General features: G+C 27.5%; 1 protein-coding gene across 9 annotated transcripts in view; it reads left to right on the top strand.

The window, feature by feature from the left end:
• The first annotated feature begins 236 nt into the window (after positions 1 to 236).
• The window catches only part of LOC100212565 (polycystin-2), a 54911-nt gene continuing 38545 nt past the window's right edge, over positions 237 to 16602 (top strand). For 2 of the 9 annotated variants that reach the window (XM_065813950.1, XM_065813948.1), the window contains exons 1-2: positions 237 to 343; positions 2298 to 2558. In XM_065813950.1, coding sequence (XP_065670022.1) covers positions 2300 to 2558 — 259 coding nt within the window. In that variant the 5' untranslated portion in view covers positions 237 to 343; positions 2298 to 2299. Of the gene's footprint in view, positions 431 to 2297; positions 2559 to 13497; positions 13612 to 15203; positions 15344 to 16037; positions 16364 to 16602 lie in introns of those variants that run through there. The other 7 variants (XM_065813952.1, XM_065813949.1, XM_065813957.1 and 4 more) reach the window with 5 other exon arrangements.

Here is a 16602-nt window from a genome sequence, read left to right on the forward strand (position 1 = left end):
TCGAGTAAAGAGTTAGAAAAACTGTTTCATGATTTTAATATATAAAGATATTTTCAATTGATTTCAATATCTAAATGTAATTTAATAAATAACTAATGAAGCGAAGCAAATGCGATTGAGATTTGTTGGTATTTTTTATTCTTAAAATGTTTTTACCTTTTTGAAATTGAATATTCAAATTTATTATTAATATTTTTTTACATTCAGTTGCCATCTTTTATTTCCCATAAATCTTTGTTACATTTTTTATGAAATAACGATTACATAATACTCCTCAGTCCATGGAGATACGATAGAGAAAAAACTTTTCAATTTCAATTAAAAGAAAAATAATTTTTACTAAGTAAGTATTTGGGGTTTTTTCCTAATGTATAACTTCAGAGTAATGCAAAATAAAATTCAACTTTAATTATTAAGGTTCAAACAATAAGCAAGTATTTTTTTAATTTTTATTTTATTAATTTAATTTATTTTTTTAATAATAATAATCTAAGTAAAATTCATTGATTTAAATGATCGTTAGAAGTATTTATACAGTTCATATTTTGAATGTAAAATTGTTTTATACCGTTCATTACCCAGCTAGCACATATACAATGATAAAACGTTAACACAGTGTTGTGAGTTGCATTGGCACAACATCGGTGACCATTGTTGTTTTTATATCAGTTTGGTTGCAAATGCGACGACGCCAACTACAAAAAACCAATCTTTGCACAACGTTATATTTTAAGTTTGCGAAGTGGGACAAAGCGGGTTTAGTTGGAACAGCGTTATTTTTTACGTTGATTCAACGCTGTATTTAAAGTTGGTTTACCGTTGCATTTATTAGAAATAATTTTTTCATATATATATATATATATATATATATATATATATATATATATATATATATATATATATACATATATATATATATATATATATATATATATATATATATATATATATATATATATATATATATATATATATATATATATATATATATATATATATATATATATATATATACAGTCAAAAACTAGTGAAGACTAGAAAAAATATAACAAAGGTTCTAATCAATCCATCAATAGACATTAATCATGTTTGTTTTGCTGGTTGTAAAATATTTCAAGATTCACAGAAGATTTTATTTAACTTATATAATCAACGTTGATTCATATAAATTGAATCAATTTTGGATTATACACTTATAATAAACGTTAGGATTTGGTTGTAAATACAATTAAATATTGCGATGTTTTTAAATACGATGTTGGATCAATGTAGCTGAGCAAGCTGCTTTTAATTACATTAATTGATATTAATCTTTTCATTGAAATCATTGCTAAATGCATGACGTTGTATCAACGTTTGATTTGCATCAGAAAAAAACAGCTAACCTTTGCAATGGTTTATAGACGCAAAGTAATAAAGAATAACCCGCATGGGTCGTGCATTGATTGTTTTATTTACTCATTTGGGCAACTATTTGTCCAACAATTTGAGAGAAACTAAAAATAATTTATACTATGTGCATTAAAATGTATTAGATATACATTTGTTTTTTTCAGTTATTTATCAGAAATATTTTTTTATTAAATAATTCATTTTAGTATGTCATAATATTTTTTGAATAAATAAATGACTATTTTTTAGATAGTTCGTTCATCTTTAAGCCCGAATATTCGTGGCTTAAGAATGTTTTTTTCATTTCTTTTGTAAATTTATTTTGATTAAACGTTTTGCGTTAACTTGATTTTAGTAACAATTTTTTGAAAAAAAGCGTCAACCCATTATAGAACCTAGTTCTAATCTGTTCTGGTACATATTATTTAAAATTAGTGGTCAAAATACCACATTTCCATCAATCTTCACATAAATTTAAGAACTCCGACTAAAAAAGAGTTTATAATTTAAAAAACTGCCATTAAACCATTGCAACAGATCATATTATCAAACTTTGATGTTCATTTCACCAAAATAACGCATTTATTTAATATCTTATTTAGATTTTAAAAAGATTAAATAAAAACAACCTCCGGTTAGCATTTTTTCGCCACAAACATTTTTATCATTTTAATTTTTTTTCTACACCGATGATAAATAAATACCGGACATTAACAGAATATCTACATTTGACGTATTATAAAGATAAAAATTGGAGATCACCAAAATAAGATCTAAAATTACAACAAATATTGCACACTTTACTCCCCAACAATTCACTTGAGCAACAATTTTTTTTCTTTTAATTTTCTTTTATATTCTGATATCTTTTAAATTGATTTTTGAAGTAAATGTTTTTTACATAGTTATGAGTGCGAAGAGAAGAGCTAAAAGTAGTTCTCAAGTTAGCCTTCAACATGAAATGTCAGTTTGCGGTGCCACTCCCGTTAAGAGAGGTGAATCTACGTTTTCAATAAGAACTAGTGAAGCAGGCAATGTGGAAGAAAAACCACTTCCTTCTACTGGGCCTCAAAAGTTCCAAAGCAACAGCAAAGCAGATTTATCTCTTCCTTCGAAGACAAACCCACCTGTCGGATTTTTCAAAGCATTCTGCAAAGGAGTCAGAGGTATTATCCAAATTATTTTCTTATTTATTTAAATGTTTATTTAAATATTTAGTTTAAATATTTAAGTGTTTATTTAAATAAATAACTGTTCCATGTAAATACAAATAGAACTAAAAGCAGTAGTAATTATCTTTCAATTAACACAACTTTTTATCATTAAAAATATTTTTTGAAGTCTAAAGTGTTCGTATGATTAATAATATCGATTGTTCATAACTATTATAAATAATAGCTATTATTTATAATAATTATATCAACTATTTATTATTTTTCTATTTAGTTTACTTTATTTTTCTTGTTGTAAGTTACAAATATTATAAGATACCCTTAAACATAGTTAAAACTTGTGAATATATTTAAAGGTATCTTATTGTTTTATCAAAAACAATAACTTTACCTCAAAATAATTTTTTTTTTTCAATGAAGGTCAACTTTAGTATCAAAAGAAACAAAATAAGAAAAGGATCTTTTTAAAAATAGTTTTTTAAACGAAATAAAGTATTGATTTTATAAAGTATAAGGTATAAAAGATTTAAAAAATAAAATAAAATAAAGTATTTCAATTTTATTAACTGAAAACAAACTACTTGTTTTACAAAAACTAAAAAAAAATTTGTTAAGCAAAAATTTTCTTCATCAAAAAAATTTTAAAAATCGGTCACTTAAGCTTTGAACATTTAATTATCACGCATAAATAAAAAATTTTGAACTTTTTTTCCTGAAACATACAGAAAATTTCATTGATAATTGATATTGTAAAAATAAAAAAAATAAATAATAAAAACTAGTACTCAATATTGAATTTAAAATGAAAACATCTACTTTGACCGAATCTTTAATACCATCTCATAAGTTCGGTCGCTATACAAATACTAATAACGTCTTCACAAACTTAACGTCACAAATAATGAAAACTAATTTTAAAATGTTGTTTTATTGTAAAATTATGATATAAATTCAGATAATATCAGTAACTAAAGAGGGCGTCGCTCGGGGCTCAAATAATAAATCTTTTGGGCACCAAAGAAAACAAGAAGGAGCACATAAAAAAAGGCTTTTTTAAATATATGTAGTAGTATTTTTAATTTTTATTGTAATTAGTCAACTATTTTATTACATTGGCAATTATCACATTTGCTATGCTACTATTTGCTATCTGGTAATACCATTAAAAATATATTTTTCAATTAATTTAAAAAGGTTTTTTCAATTAACAAAAAAATACAACTTTGCTTTAAATGGGCTTTGTATATTTAATTGCAATTCTTGCACGCATCGTTGACCATAGTAGAACAGCAATATCCACACAACCAATCGTCACAGGGTTTGCAACGCATTCATAATTGTCGTTGAGCTGTAATTTTGTCTCCAAAAAAAAATGTCACAAGCTTGATATTTAATAGAAGGCAAAGAACCGTTAGTTAATTTTGAAATTATGAACAAATTTTTTATTCAAATAAGATACCCTGGTGTGTATCCATTATAAAAATGTCAAAACTTACTGGTAAATTTACAGGTAAAGTTACTGGTAAATTTTACATCCGCAACACATATCAACATTTCACAATATTACTGCTAATTGTCACCTTCGTTGTTTATCCGTGAATGACCGAAGTTAGAGTATTTTAAAATTTCACAAATTTTTATAAAAAAAGTAGTTAAATTGCAAAAATTAACATTTTTTTTTTTGTAAATATAATTATTTTAGTGATTCTTAACAATACTAAGATTAAATTTGATCATTTATTTTAATAATTTGCTTATTTTAGATTTTAATAGTATGCATTTTTTCAAAATGTTGTTTTGCAAAATATTATTTCAACAGGTTGCATATAAAGATTATTATATTTTTTATAGATTCTTATTTACGAACTAATTAGAAATATTATTTGAGAAAAAAAGTCTGCAAAGTTTGAGTTTTGCATGCTTTTTTAATATTTTTTCTTGAATGACCGAAGTTACATGGTGACCGAACTTTATTTTATGGTACTTAAAAAAAAGAAAAAAGAGTGTTTTTTTTCATTTTAATTTTTTCTACTTTGAAGGAAGGGAGGAAGGGGGAGGGATAAGTTATCAAATGTTGACGTAAATTATAGATGAGATTCTCTAGAAGTTTGGCAAGTTGTTGGCAAAGAGGAAAAGGCGGTGTTAGTTGCCAAAAATTGTTTACATAAATAATGGGTAGCCCTAATCAAATTACTTAAGAAAACCATACAAACTTCTGTTTTCTTTCCTCTATTTCTTATTTTGTCTTAATTTCAATAAATTCATTATACAGCGCAGCAGTGGTTGATTGATGTTTAATGAGAAGGGGGCGACAGGGGTTGGGATGGTACATTAACACCCAGAAATATTTCTTGTTGAGAAAAGCACTTACAATTAACATAGCTTTTCAATGCTTTTATGTGAAACTAATCCTTACATATAAGAGACTGGACAACCGAAATTTTACAAAGTTTATTTTAGTTCACAATTTTTGTTATCAAAACGAAAAACATTTAATGTTACTGCAATGTTTTGTTAAAAATGCACTTACACAAGACATATTACTGAAAGAAAGAATTAAGAAAGAAACTTAATTTTCTGCTTGTATATACAAACTTTTTGCTAGGTTTCATTGAAGCAAAACAATTTATTCACAATTCAAAGTCAATGCTCTCAGCAAGCTCACGTTCAATTAAAGTTAATCTCAATCCAGAAAGACATTATTTTTTCATTGTTGATTGCGATTAATTTTTGATACTCTTTAATCTTCTAAAACTTCTCTCAGCATTACTAGATGTAATTGGAAGAGTCAAGTAGATTTTAAAGAACAAAGTTAATAATATAATAATATAATATAGAATAAGATAGGAAGACTCGGTACCATCTGTTACTTAATCAAAAATTGGAATCACCTCTTTTATTTGTTTTCTAGTCGTCAGCACTGGAGTCATTGTTGCATAAACATTTTAGAATGTATCATACTCTACAGCTATTTCTACAATGTTTATGTTGCTACTCTAATTTTTACATAAACTTCAAGATGAATCTGTACTTTCTTTTTTTTTACATATTTCCGAATTAAGGCAATCGAAATATGAAACTACGTTACTAATGTCATGAAATCGTTCAATGGTGGTTCCTTGTTGTCTAATTTATTACGGTTAAAATAAGCCTATTTCGTACGACGACACCCCCTTCTTTCGGTGGCATTCATAACTGAACTAACTCTTACATCAAAAGAATTTAAAACTTTTTTTACAGCTGCTGCTTATAAACTTAAATTAAGTATCCATTCATCACATAGTCTTAAAAAGTCTTAAGCATCCTTTATATTTTACTAATATCTCTAACAAACCATTATAAAACAAAACAGATCCAAATAGAATCCCTATAAACTTTTTATTGTTTTAAGTTTGATTTTTCTTATATTCTCGCAAACCCATTTAATATTTCATATTTAAATAGAAGTTTTCCCAAAATATTTAAACTATTGTCATTTTAAAACATAAAAGTTTCAAAATCTTATGCACTGATTACTATGGGTGGAATAATCGTCGTGCGATATGATGCAAAAGTTGATGAAATTTTTATCTAACATTAACAAGCTCTTCGAAAAACTATTGTATTTTAGGTTATTCTTTTTTCTGATTTCCTTCTATTATTTAAACGATTTTCAGTTTGGATTTCAATTAGAACATTCTACTTTCCACGCTTTAATAAGTATTACCGAAAACGTCAGAGAATTCTTTGGTAATACTTGTCGCTGAATTTTTTTGTGGCGTTTCTATTGATTTACAAAAAACTGATAGCATTGAGCATACCCATACGCGCATTTGCCTTAAGGCAAATCTAAGTAACTACCTAGGGGCGAAAACCAAAAAGGGGAGCGTAACTTTTGTTTTATTTGTAAAATTTTATCAGACATTTTTATTTTTTATTTTTTATTGCATAATCATAATTAATTTAGAATTTATCTAAACTTTATCTAAACTTTATCTAAACTTTATCTAAACTTTATCTAAACTTTATCTAAAAGTATTCCAATGATTAGTATAAAATAAACAACGAAGATTTAAACATTTGCTCGAAAACTAACATTTGCGCAAATATTCATATAACTAAGGCCGTAGTAAGAGCCAAATGAAAGGACAAAAAAAATTTTTCTCAACATCTTCACTTTAAACAAGGCTTCAAGCAACCACTATTAGAGTTGGAAGTTAATGGATGAGAAAAGTTTATAAAGAAAGATAACGATTGCCAGACGACTTGCAAATTTTTAAATTCAAAAGAACTGAAGTTAGAGGAAAAACGTCTAGACGAATAAGGGTTTATGGAGCACTTAGGAATAGTCGCAGAAAAAAGATGAGACTTATTTGAATGACGAGTAACACGAGAATAAATTTTAGTAAATGGCACTAGAGACGCTAGCTCTTTAGAGAAGTGCCCATTATGGTATTTATAGAAAAGAGGAAGAGAAGCAACATTACGATGATGTGATAATGGTTGGAGGTTGGCTGCAAGAGCAGGTCCAACTATGCTTACACCTTGTCTAAAAGAGAAAAGGCATCATTGGAAAATCCGCCTCAGATATGAAAACAGTATTTCATACAAGGACGGCTTTGAGATTTATATAGATAAAAAAAAGAATCTGGAGTAAGAAAGTGTCGAGCACGATAAAGAGATGCAACCGTAGCAGATGCTAATTTTGCAATGGATTTGATATATGGTTTCCAGCAAAGATTGGAAGTAAGAGATTGACTTTAGATCGCTACGCCCCGCTTAAAACTCCAAGTATCAAAAACTTCAAACGATTTAAATGGATTACAAAGAGAATTATAAATTCAAGTGCGCAATCTTGCGCAATCTTTTCCAACAAAAAATAATAAGCTCTAAAGAGCTTATTAATAAAAAAAAGTTTGAAAGTGTTTTTAAAAGATATAAATATTTGATAATTAAGTTAATAAACTAAGTAAAAAAACCTAAATCTAAAAACATTTTTCTTAGAAAATGTAAAAAATTTTCGCGAACTTTGGAAAGGCATTAACATTCTAATTAATGTAAAATATTTTACTAAATCATCTCCCAACTGTTTGCAAGAAAATTAAATATATATAGCTGATCCAACTCTAATCTCTGAATCATTTAACACTTTTAATAAAAATGCTGCTCATAAACTCAAATTCAATATCCATTCGTCTTAAATTAACTATCAAAAGTATCTTAAACATCCAAATTTACATAGTTTATTATTGTCTCCAACAAATATTCCAGAAATTTCATCTCCAATATGTAAATTGAATCCAAAAAAATCACGTCCAAACAGCATTCCCACAAATATTCTTATAGATTTTAACTATGAATTTTCAAATATTCTTTCTAAACTATTTAATACCTCATTTATAAATGAAGCATTTCCTGATATTTCCTGATATATTTCCTGATATTTCCTGATATTTTGACATTATCTTGCGTTATTCCAATATTTAAAATTGGCTCTAAACTTTCATGCACTAACTACAGATCTATTTCTCTTTATCTAACATTAGTAAGCTTCTTGAGAAACTTATGTATTCTAGAGTGTACTCTTTTCTAAACTCATTTAGTTGTTTAAATGATTTTCAATTTGGTTTTCGATCAAAACATTCTATTTGCCATGCATTAATAAGTATAACGGAAAAAATTAGGAAAGCTCTTGGTACTGGTCAATTCGTTTGTGGTGTTTTTATCGATTTACAAAAAGCTTACAATACCGCTGACCAGAGTATTTTGATTTCTAAACTAAATCATTATGGAATTCGCGGTATTGTGAATGACTAATTTCGATCTTATCTTTCAGATCGAAAACATTTTGTAAGTTTTAATGGTTTCAATTCTAGTAATAAATCAGTTTTGTGTGGTGTTCCTCAAGGTTTTGTTTTAGGTCCTCTTTTATTTTAATCTACCTAATCAACGATTAATTAGATTAAAAATAGTTATAATAACAGAGTTGATTAGGTCGTTAACGACCTAACCAACTTTGTTCACTTCTCTTCAGTTCATCTGCTTGCTTATGATACAAATCTCTGGCACATCAACAAATCGTATCATTCTTTATGTAAAAATGTTAGTGTCTCAGCACAGAAAAAAACCGAACTAATTTTTTTTCATCCCCGAGAAAGAACTATTTCTTTAAAAATGTTGAAATCAAAATCAAAATTAATAATATACGGCTATATCCATCAAGAGTTATTAAATATCCTGATGTATTGATTAATTGTAATTTTTCATGGAACTTTCATATTAATGAACTAAGCAAGAAACTCTCGAGCAAAGGGTATGCTTTTGATAATTTTTCATTATGTCGATAAAGTTATACTAAAGAATATTTACTATGCATTATTCTCATCTCATCTTAGATATTGTTGTCAAGTTTGGGGTCAAGTTGGAAACTATCGCATTAACAAGTGGCCATCGTCTAAGCGTCGATCCATTAGAATATAAACTTTCAACCAATTAAATCAGATACTTCGAAGTCCTTCAAAAAACTTTTAATTCCGAAATTTCCAGCGCTAATAAAGTATACTAATCTTCTTTTTGTTTTTGACTCCTTAAATAAAAACTTACCATCTTCTATCACAAACTTGTTCACAGAAAGTAGACTATTACATTCCTACTTTACTAGAATTAAACACAATCGAAAACTTAATGTACCATCCTTTAAAACCCAGAAGTATGGTAAAAATTCTATTGTTTATCAGTGCGTCCGAGAATGGAACAAGAGCCTTGCATGCATTTTGAATGAGTCTAAAAAACTATATCCTAAAATACCTTTACTCCATCTTAAACAATATAAATTTAAAAAAATTCTAAAAAGCTTTTTATTCTAACTTTTAGACATATTATCCTTACGATTATAATATTCTTTTAATTTTCCTTTCGTCATTACTACAATTATCATTAGTGCTATTTGTTTCTTTTTTTCTTTTTTTATTATTAAAACCTGCAAATTATGATTTCTCCATGTTTGTTTTAATGAATTTTTTATGTGCTTTAATCTATGTGTTTACGGTCGATATGTTTCGATGCATGTCTTTGCTTATTATTACTTATATAATGTTTAAAAATTAGTGTCACTCCTTTGATCAGATACTGTATGAGTGACACCATCCTAAAAAAAATTTTAACATTGTAATTATTGTAAATATACTTATTATTACTATTACTATAAATTGTATTAGTTTTTTTTATCTTATATTATTATAAAAAATTGTTATTTTTATTATTATTACTATTATTATTGTTATTATTATTATTATTATCAAAACTATTGTAAAAATAATTTACGGAAAAAAATACCTTGTTGTTGTTAGTTAATTCTAGAAAATGATGGTTAGATGACTCATCGAGTAAATTACCGTTCATAAATATAGGAAGATCTTAATTATTACGGTAACGATTGGCTAAAAAAAATTAGGCTTTATCTGAATTAAAGTTCACCGGCCACTTTGAGCCCCATGCTGTAGCAGAAATGAGATCTTTTTCAAGATCAAATGCCCCCTCCAAGCAATTAGAGAGTGTTGGCTTCTTATCAAGACAAGAATTAATGGTAGTATTATCAGCGAATAATGCCACCTTAGATTTAAAAATATCTGGAAGATCTTTAATGTAAATTAAAAATAGTATAGGGCCGAAGTCAAACCTTGAGGAACCCTGAAGTTACAGAACATGAAGAAGAGTGCTGTCCATCAAGGACAACTTTTATACTAAAATTGAGGAAGAAGAATTTAACAGCCTTAAAGGTACATGTTACACCATAAGAAGAAAGCTAATGGAGAAGACCAGCATGATAAACTTAACAAAAAGCTCAAGAAATATCAAGAGCGATAACCTTAACCGCTCCACCTCTATCTAATGCACGATAAAACCTCTCGATTATTACTGTTAGAAAATCAGCTGTAGAGCAAGAAGATCGAAATCCATATTGATGATCAGTAAGTAAGTTATTAGAATCAAGATGAGAGATTAAGTGTTTGTTAATTAAAGATTCAAAAACCTTGCTTATTATTGGAAGAAGACTAATGGGACGATAGTTAGACAAGTCAAATTGCTCTCCAGAATTTTTAAAAATAGGGATAACAGATGTCGCTTTCCAGCAGGTTGGAAAACAAGACTTGTAAGCACTTGTTAAATAGCTTTGAAAGTATAGATGACAACTCCGGAGATCACTTCTGCAAGACTACAACAGGTATGTTTTCTGGATCACAAGCTGTAAAAAAGTCTAAGTAGAAAATTACTTTTTATACAGAAGCTGGAGTGATACGAATGTTAAGCAATGGATTAACCTGTTTGTTAGCAATATCAGGTAGGACGCAACTAGTGGAATCAAGAGATGATATTGATAAAAAGTTCTTAGCAAACAATCAACTTTTTCTTTAGGTGAAGTGACAAAGTCTGAACCATAAAAGAGAGGTGAAATAACAGATTTTCCCTTATTATTGATACTGTTAAAGATTCTCCAGAAGTCACAAGAGCTTAATTTTTGTGATGAAATACGAGATTTTATGACCAGAGAATAGAGAGCTTTGGTGTCAGACAAAACCTTTTTACAAGGGTTTCTAGCAATAGTAAACTGAAGTCTGTTTTCTGGAGAACTGTTTTGCTGATAGATATGGAAGTAATAACTTCGATTGGAAATTGCAGCAGGACAATGCGAGGAAAACCATGGAGAAGAGTGAGACTTGACCTGGAATTGGGAAGAGGGAATAAAAAATTCCATTCCAGCCTGAATCTACAAAGTTATGAAAGAAGCACATTTGTCAGCAGGAAGACGAAAGATTTCTACCCAAGGGTCATCACGAAAAAAATCGCGGAAAGAGTCCTCGTCAACTATAAGGTAGTTGTAAGAGGTATAATAATAGGGAGATTCTGATGAAAAAGAATGAGCTAGCAGTTTTAGAGAGAAACCATGATTAGAAGCACCTTAAGGTGAAGGTGGAGAAACTGAGCACTTACTAGGATCAGAAACAAGACATTAGTTAAGAAGAGAAGGTAAATGATTTGGGTTGTCTGGAAAACAAGTTGGAAAGTTGAATATTTGAGTTTCAGATTGAGAAAGGCAAAAGTTGTGGGCTTTAACGCCTCCAGTGTTAATGACACTATAGCCAAGTCGTTCAGTGTGATGAGCATTAAAGCCACCGAAAGCAACAATATTGACTGACGCGTAATGAGAGAGGGTTTAGTTATTTTAATCAGAAATAACATTAAAAAGAGTACAGTCATGAGATGAAGGAGAGCAATATAGAACAAAGGGAAAGACGATTGAGTGAAGTGGTGCTAAACAAAAGCACATAATAGAATAGGCGGTGGATTCAAACCTAGTTTGAATACTTTACGAATAAAAATAAGATAATCATCAACACTAAGATCACAAAATTAGACAGCCGAACTCAAATTAGCCTCCCGAAGAGCAAGTAGGTTAGGTGAACTTTGTAAGAGATACAACTCAGCAGAAAAAAGATACTTCGTAGACCACGAATATTAGTGAATGATAGGTTTAGAGAACTTGGTGATGACGATGGCTTTTTGTGTTTATAGTTTTTGGTGCTTTAGTAATTTTTAAATTTTCTTAAAGAACTTGACTCAAGGCATAGATAGTACTCAGTACACTATTTAATAGTCCAAGCAATCGCCTCATTACTATTATAAAACCCTAAACTGCAATAAAGGGCTCAAAATGTGGCCTCGACAACGCACACCAAAAGTACAAAAAAAGACCCCATCCATGCGCAACATGGCACTGTTAGTACTCTGATATTTTACAGCTGTTGATGGAATCAGTCTCTCTGAGAGCTACCATAGAGTTCGGGAAACCTGACTACCAGCCGGCCTCAAAACCATAAAACTAAGTTTTAGAGCTCTACCCTCATTAGGAGATAATAGCATGAGTTGCTTAGTCATAAAAACAGAGATCGTATTTCTATAACGATTTTCATTCCTCAAATAAATAAAAATTGGAAACAAATTGTTTAAAAAAAGTTTTATGGTACTGTGTAACTTTTACTTTATGTCTCTCATGTAAACTTATAAATTTATGTAAACTTTTCATGTATGTATGTAATTATAAAGGTAATAATAAATTTAATATTTAAAGTTTTAAACAAACATTAAAATTCTAATAGCGCTACATAAGCATAAAAACTCAAATAGCGCTATATAAACATAAAAACTCTAATAGCGCTATATAAACATAAAAACTCTATAAGCAAAGTTTCTCAAACAAGTTATGAGAGGAAAAATTATATAAAGAGAAAAAATCTGATACGCGTTTTTTGCTCCGCGGTCACTTTTTATGTTTTTACTAGGAAATAAAAAAAGTAGGAGTAAAAATCTCTTACTACAGCGGCACTGGTCATATCATTTTGTTTTCTAAGCTTAACCATATATTACTTATTAATAACCATTATGAAATACGGGGTTGTGTGTTGTGACTGATTTTGATCTTATGCAACAATTCAGAAACAGTTTGTTAACATTAATGGTTACAAATCAAATCATAAACAAATAGTTTATGGTGTTCCTTGAAGTTCTGTTTTCCATTACTGTTTTTGATATACGCTAATGATTTAAATAAACATCAGTCAATCTATTTGCCAATGATAAAAATATCTTGCTTATTAATAGATCTTATGACTGATTCTAAAAGGTTTAATTCATTAGCTAAATGCAAACTTAATTTTACTATTCATGGAAAAAACTAAACTATTTTTTTTCATCACAAAGACAAATAAGCTTTATAGGGCAGGATTGAAAAGTCTTGTTTTTCAAAAGGAATGACCTTAGTAAACTAAATTGAAAACTCGAAAAAAACTGAAAACGTTCAAAAGGGGGCAATTATAAATTAAGTAATAATGATAAATATATATTTATTTTTTAGTAAAGACATTGTTAGTTAAATCCTAAATTTTTAGTTATACACATTCAAAACTTGTGTCACGGAAGGCACGGTAGGTTCCTTCCGTGACACAAGTTTCAATGGTTGCAACAAAAATTTAATATTCCACGCTCAACATCTTTGCTTAAAACTAAATAGGTATTAATAGATAGCATGTAAAAGATTATTGGCCTCATCTGAACGTTTTTAGTTTTTATTTAATTTCAAATTTAGTTTACAAAGGGTATTCCTTTTGAAAAAAAAATTTTAATCCTCCCCTATACAATAATCATAACTAAAATCAAAATCAATAATAAACCTCTATACCCAACAAACATAATTAAATACCTTAGTGTCTTTGTAGATTATAAAATTTTCATATAGATTCACTTTGTTAAAAATATTTTGGGCTAATGATATATTTTCAATAATTCGTCATTATATTAACAAAACCAATTTTAGGCGCCTGTATTTCTTAACCTTTCAATTATTTTTTGACATTCAAGAAAAAATTCAAAGATTAAACTGAACTAAAAAAAATTTAAAGACAAAAACTGCACTAAAATATTTTAAACTGAATACAACAATGAATTAGAATAACAATAAAAATTAGTTTCATTACAAAGTCAAAATAAAATTTGTCTAAATATTACTTAAATTAAAAAATAAGATTTTAAAGTTTGGAAAATTCCAATTTTCGATAACCACAGGTTAGAATAGTGCTAGCTTAACCCATAAGCCAGAGAAGACCTGAGGCCTATTCTAGCCTTTTGGTTAATCCAGCACTGTTTATTGTTGTTGTTGTTGATGTTGTTCTTATTGTAATTGTTGTTATTGTTGTTTTTGTTGCTATTTGTTGTTGTGATAACATCTGTTGATGCTCCACCATCTTAGTCCATAGCTGTTACATAAGCACTTATAAAACGTCCGTCGAAGCGGGTTATGATGTCCTTTAATGAGCTGAACTTATCTTTGTAGGCCTATATGGTAATTAGACGGAGTACGATCAACCACAATACCAAATGAAAATTTTTTTAAAAGTAAATACAAATTTTAAAGCTTTAAAAGTATAGTAACGTTTAAATTAAAAAAATAGTATTTTTAAAAGTTAAAATAACTTACGGTACTTAAGAAATAGAATAGTCAAAGTATTTAAACAATGAGTTATTAACAGGAAGTAGAACAAAGAGAATTAATACAAAATTCTTCAAAGAGAATTAATACATAAGTATATGCCAAGTATGTAATATTGTAGCCTCTATGAATCAAATGGTGATAGCCATCAAAACTATGAATTAAAGGGTACAATATTACATTCTTATATTATATATTACATATGAGTTAAAGGGTACAATATTATATTCTTATATATATATATATATATATATATATATATATATATATATATATATATATATATATGTATATATATATATGTATATATATATATGTATATATATATATATATATATATATATATATATATATACATACATATATATATATATATATATATATATATATATATATATATATATATATATATATATACATATATATATATATATGTATATATATATATATATATATATATATATATATATATATATATATATATATATATATATATATATATATATATATATATATGAGTTTTGATAACCATTACAACTCAGGATATGGGTAATAGCCATAGAATCTCAATTTGAATATTAAACAGCCACCATTTAAGATATTTAACTGGGTTTTAGAGCAGTACCCTCATTAGAAGATATCAGAGAGAGCTGAATAGCAATGACAAAGGAGACAAGCACAGTGACCGTGTGTATAGCCAAGCCTGTAATGTAATTTGTGACACAAGTTTACATTAACACAAGCTTGTTAGGCAAAGGTACTTAAGCAATCTAATTATTTGTTTTATTAAAAATGTAACCAATTAAGGTGTAATGCAAAACATTTAAGATTTGAATTGAAAAAATAATTAGCATAAGTCACAATATAAATTTTTTATGTTACATTACGTCTTTTTTTTCATTGTAAGTGTAACTAATTGAGACAATGTAACTTTAAAAAAAAGCTATATTTGAGACGGTATATTAGTTACGTTTTAAATCTAAATTTAGTTACGTAACGTTACGTCTCAATTGGTTACACATTAATAGGTTAAAAAAAAAAAAACAATTGAGGACGTATTGTTGCTAATTAAAACTTTATTTTCTTTGTGTGACAAAGTAACCAATTGAGACATTTACCGTTTTACAATAAAAATATATTAAAAGATGATAATTAACAATACGGCAATAAACAAGCATTTACTGCATTATCAAGTTTATTATATTTATGTTTAGTTTATATTATTTAAGTTTGTTATATTCAAGTTTGATTTTTTTTTAATTTTTAAAAATTTTTAAAATTAAAAAAAAAAAGTAATATTTAAATGTATATTTAATTAAAAATTAAAGAATGTAACCTGGTTACCATTTGTTACTGACTTGATATAACTTTAAAATGTAGCAGTAATATTACTGTTCGTCATATAATTATTAGTAATATTTTCAATTTTTAATAATATTGTCATATTTAACAGAAAAAAAAAAAAAAAAAAATTGAAAATGGCTAACGCCTTATCTACCATCCTTATTACTAGATAGTAATCTTCATTCAAAGCACAAGATTTAAACTAAATTTTGCTGCAAGGAATATTAGTCACCAGAATGCCAACTTTAGAACCTCTTATTGATAAGAGGTGATAAACAAATAAATGAAATAGTGTTTTAATTAGATGAACATTTAAATATGATGGTTGTCCCATGCTAAAAAGTCCACAAAATGTCAGATCAATTTATGACAGAGTATTGTAAAACTATCACCATTTTTCAGCAAGAAATTTGGAAGATTCAAGAAGAAGAAGGTTGTATTTCTATTAGTTTTAAGGAATCCACTTTAGTTAAAAACTGTTGTTTGTTAAACATTAACTTATATGGTTTAAATGGTTTCTAATAACATAGAACAAATTGTGTTAATGAAAGCATGGAAACTGAATAGCAAGTTAATTTATTGTTTTTTATTTATAGAAATTTTAAAGGTATTTCTGTACTTTTTAGTGTATATAATTTTAATTTTTTATATAATTTTAATTTTGATTTGTAT

Source organism: Hydra vulgaris, chromosome 12 (genome assembly GCF_038396675.1).
Source record: "Hydra vulgaris chromosome 12, alternate assembly HydraT2T_AEP".
Classification (NCBI taxonomy): Eukaryota; Metazoa; Cnidaria; class Hydrozoa; order Anthoathecata; family Hydridae; genus Hydra; species Hydra vulgaris.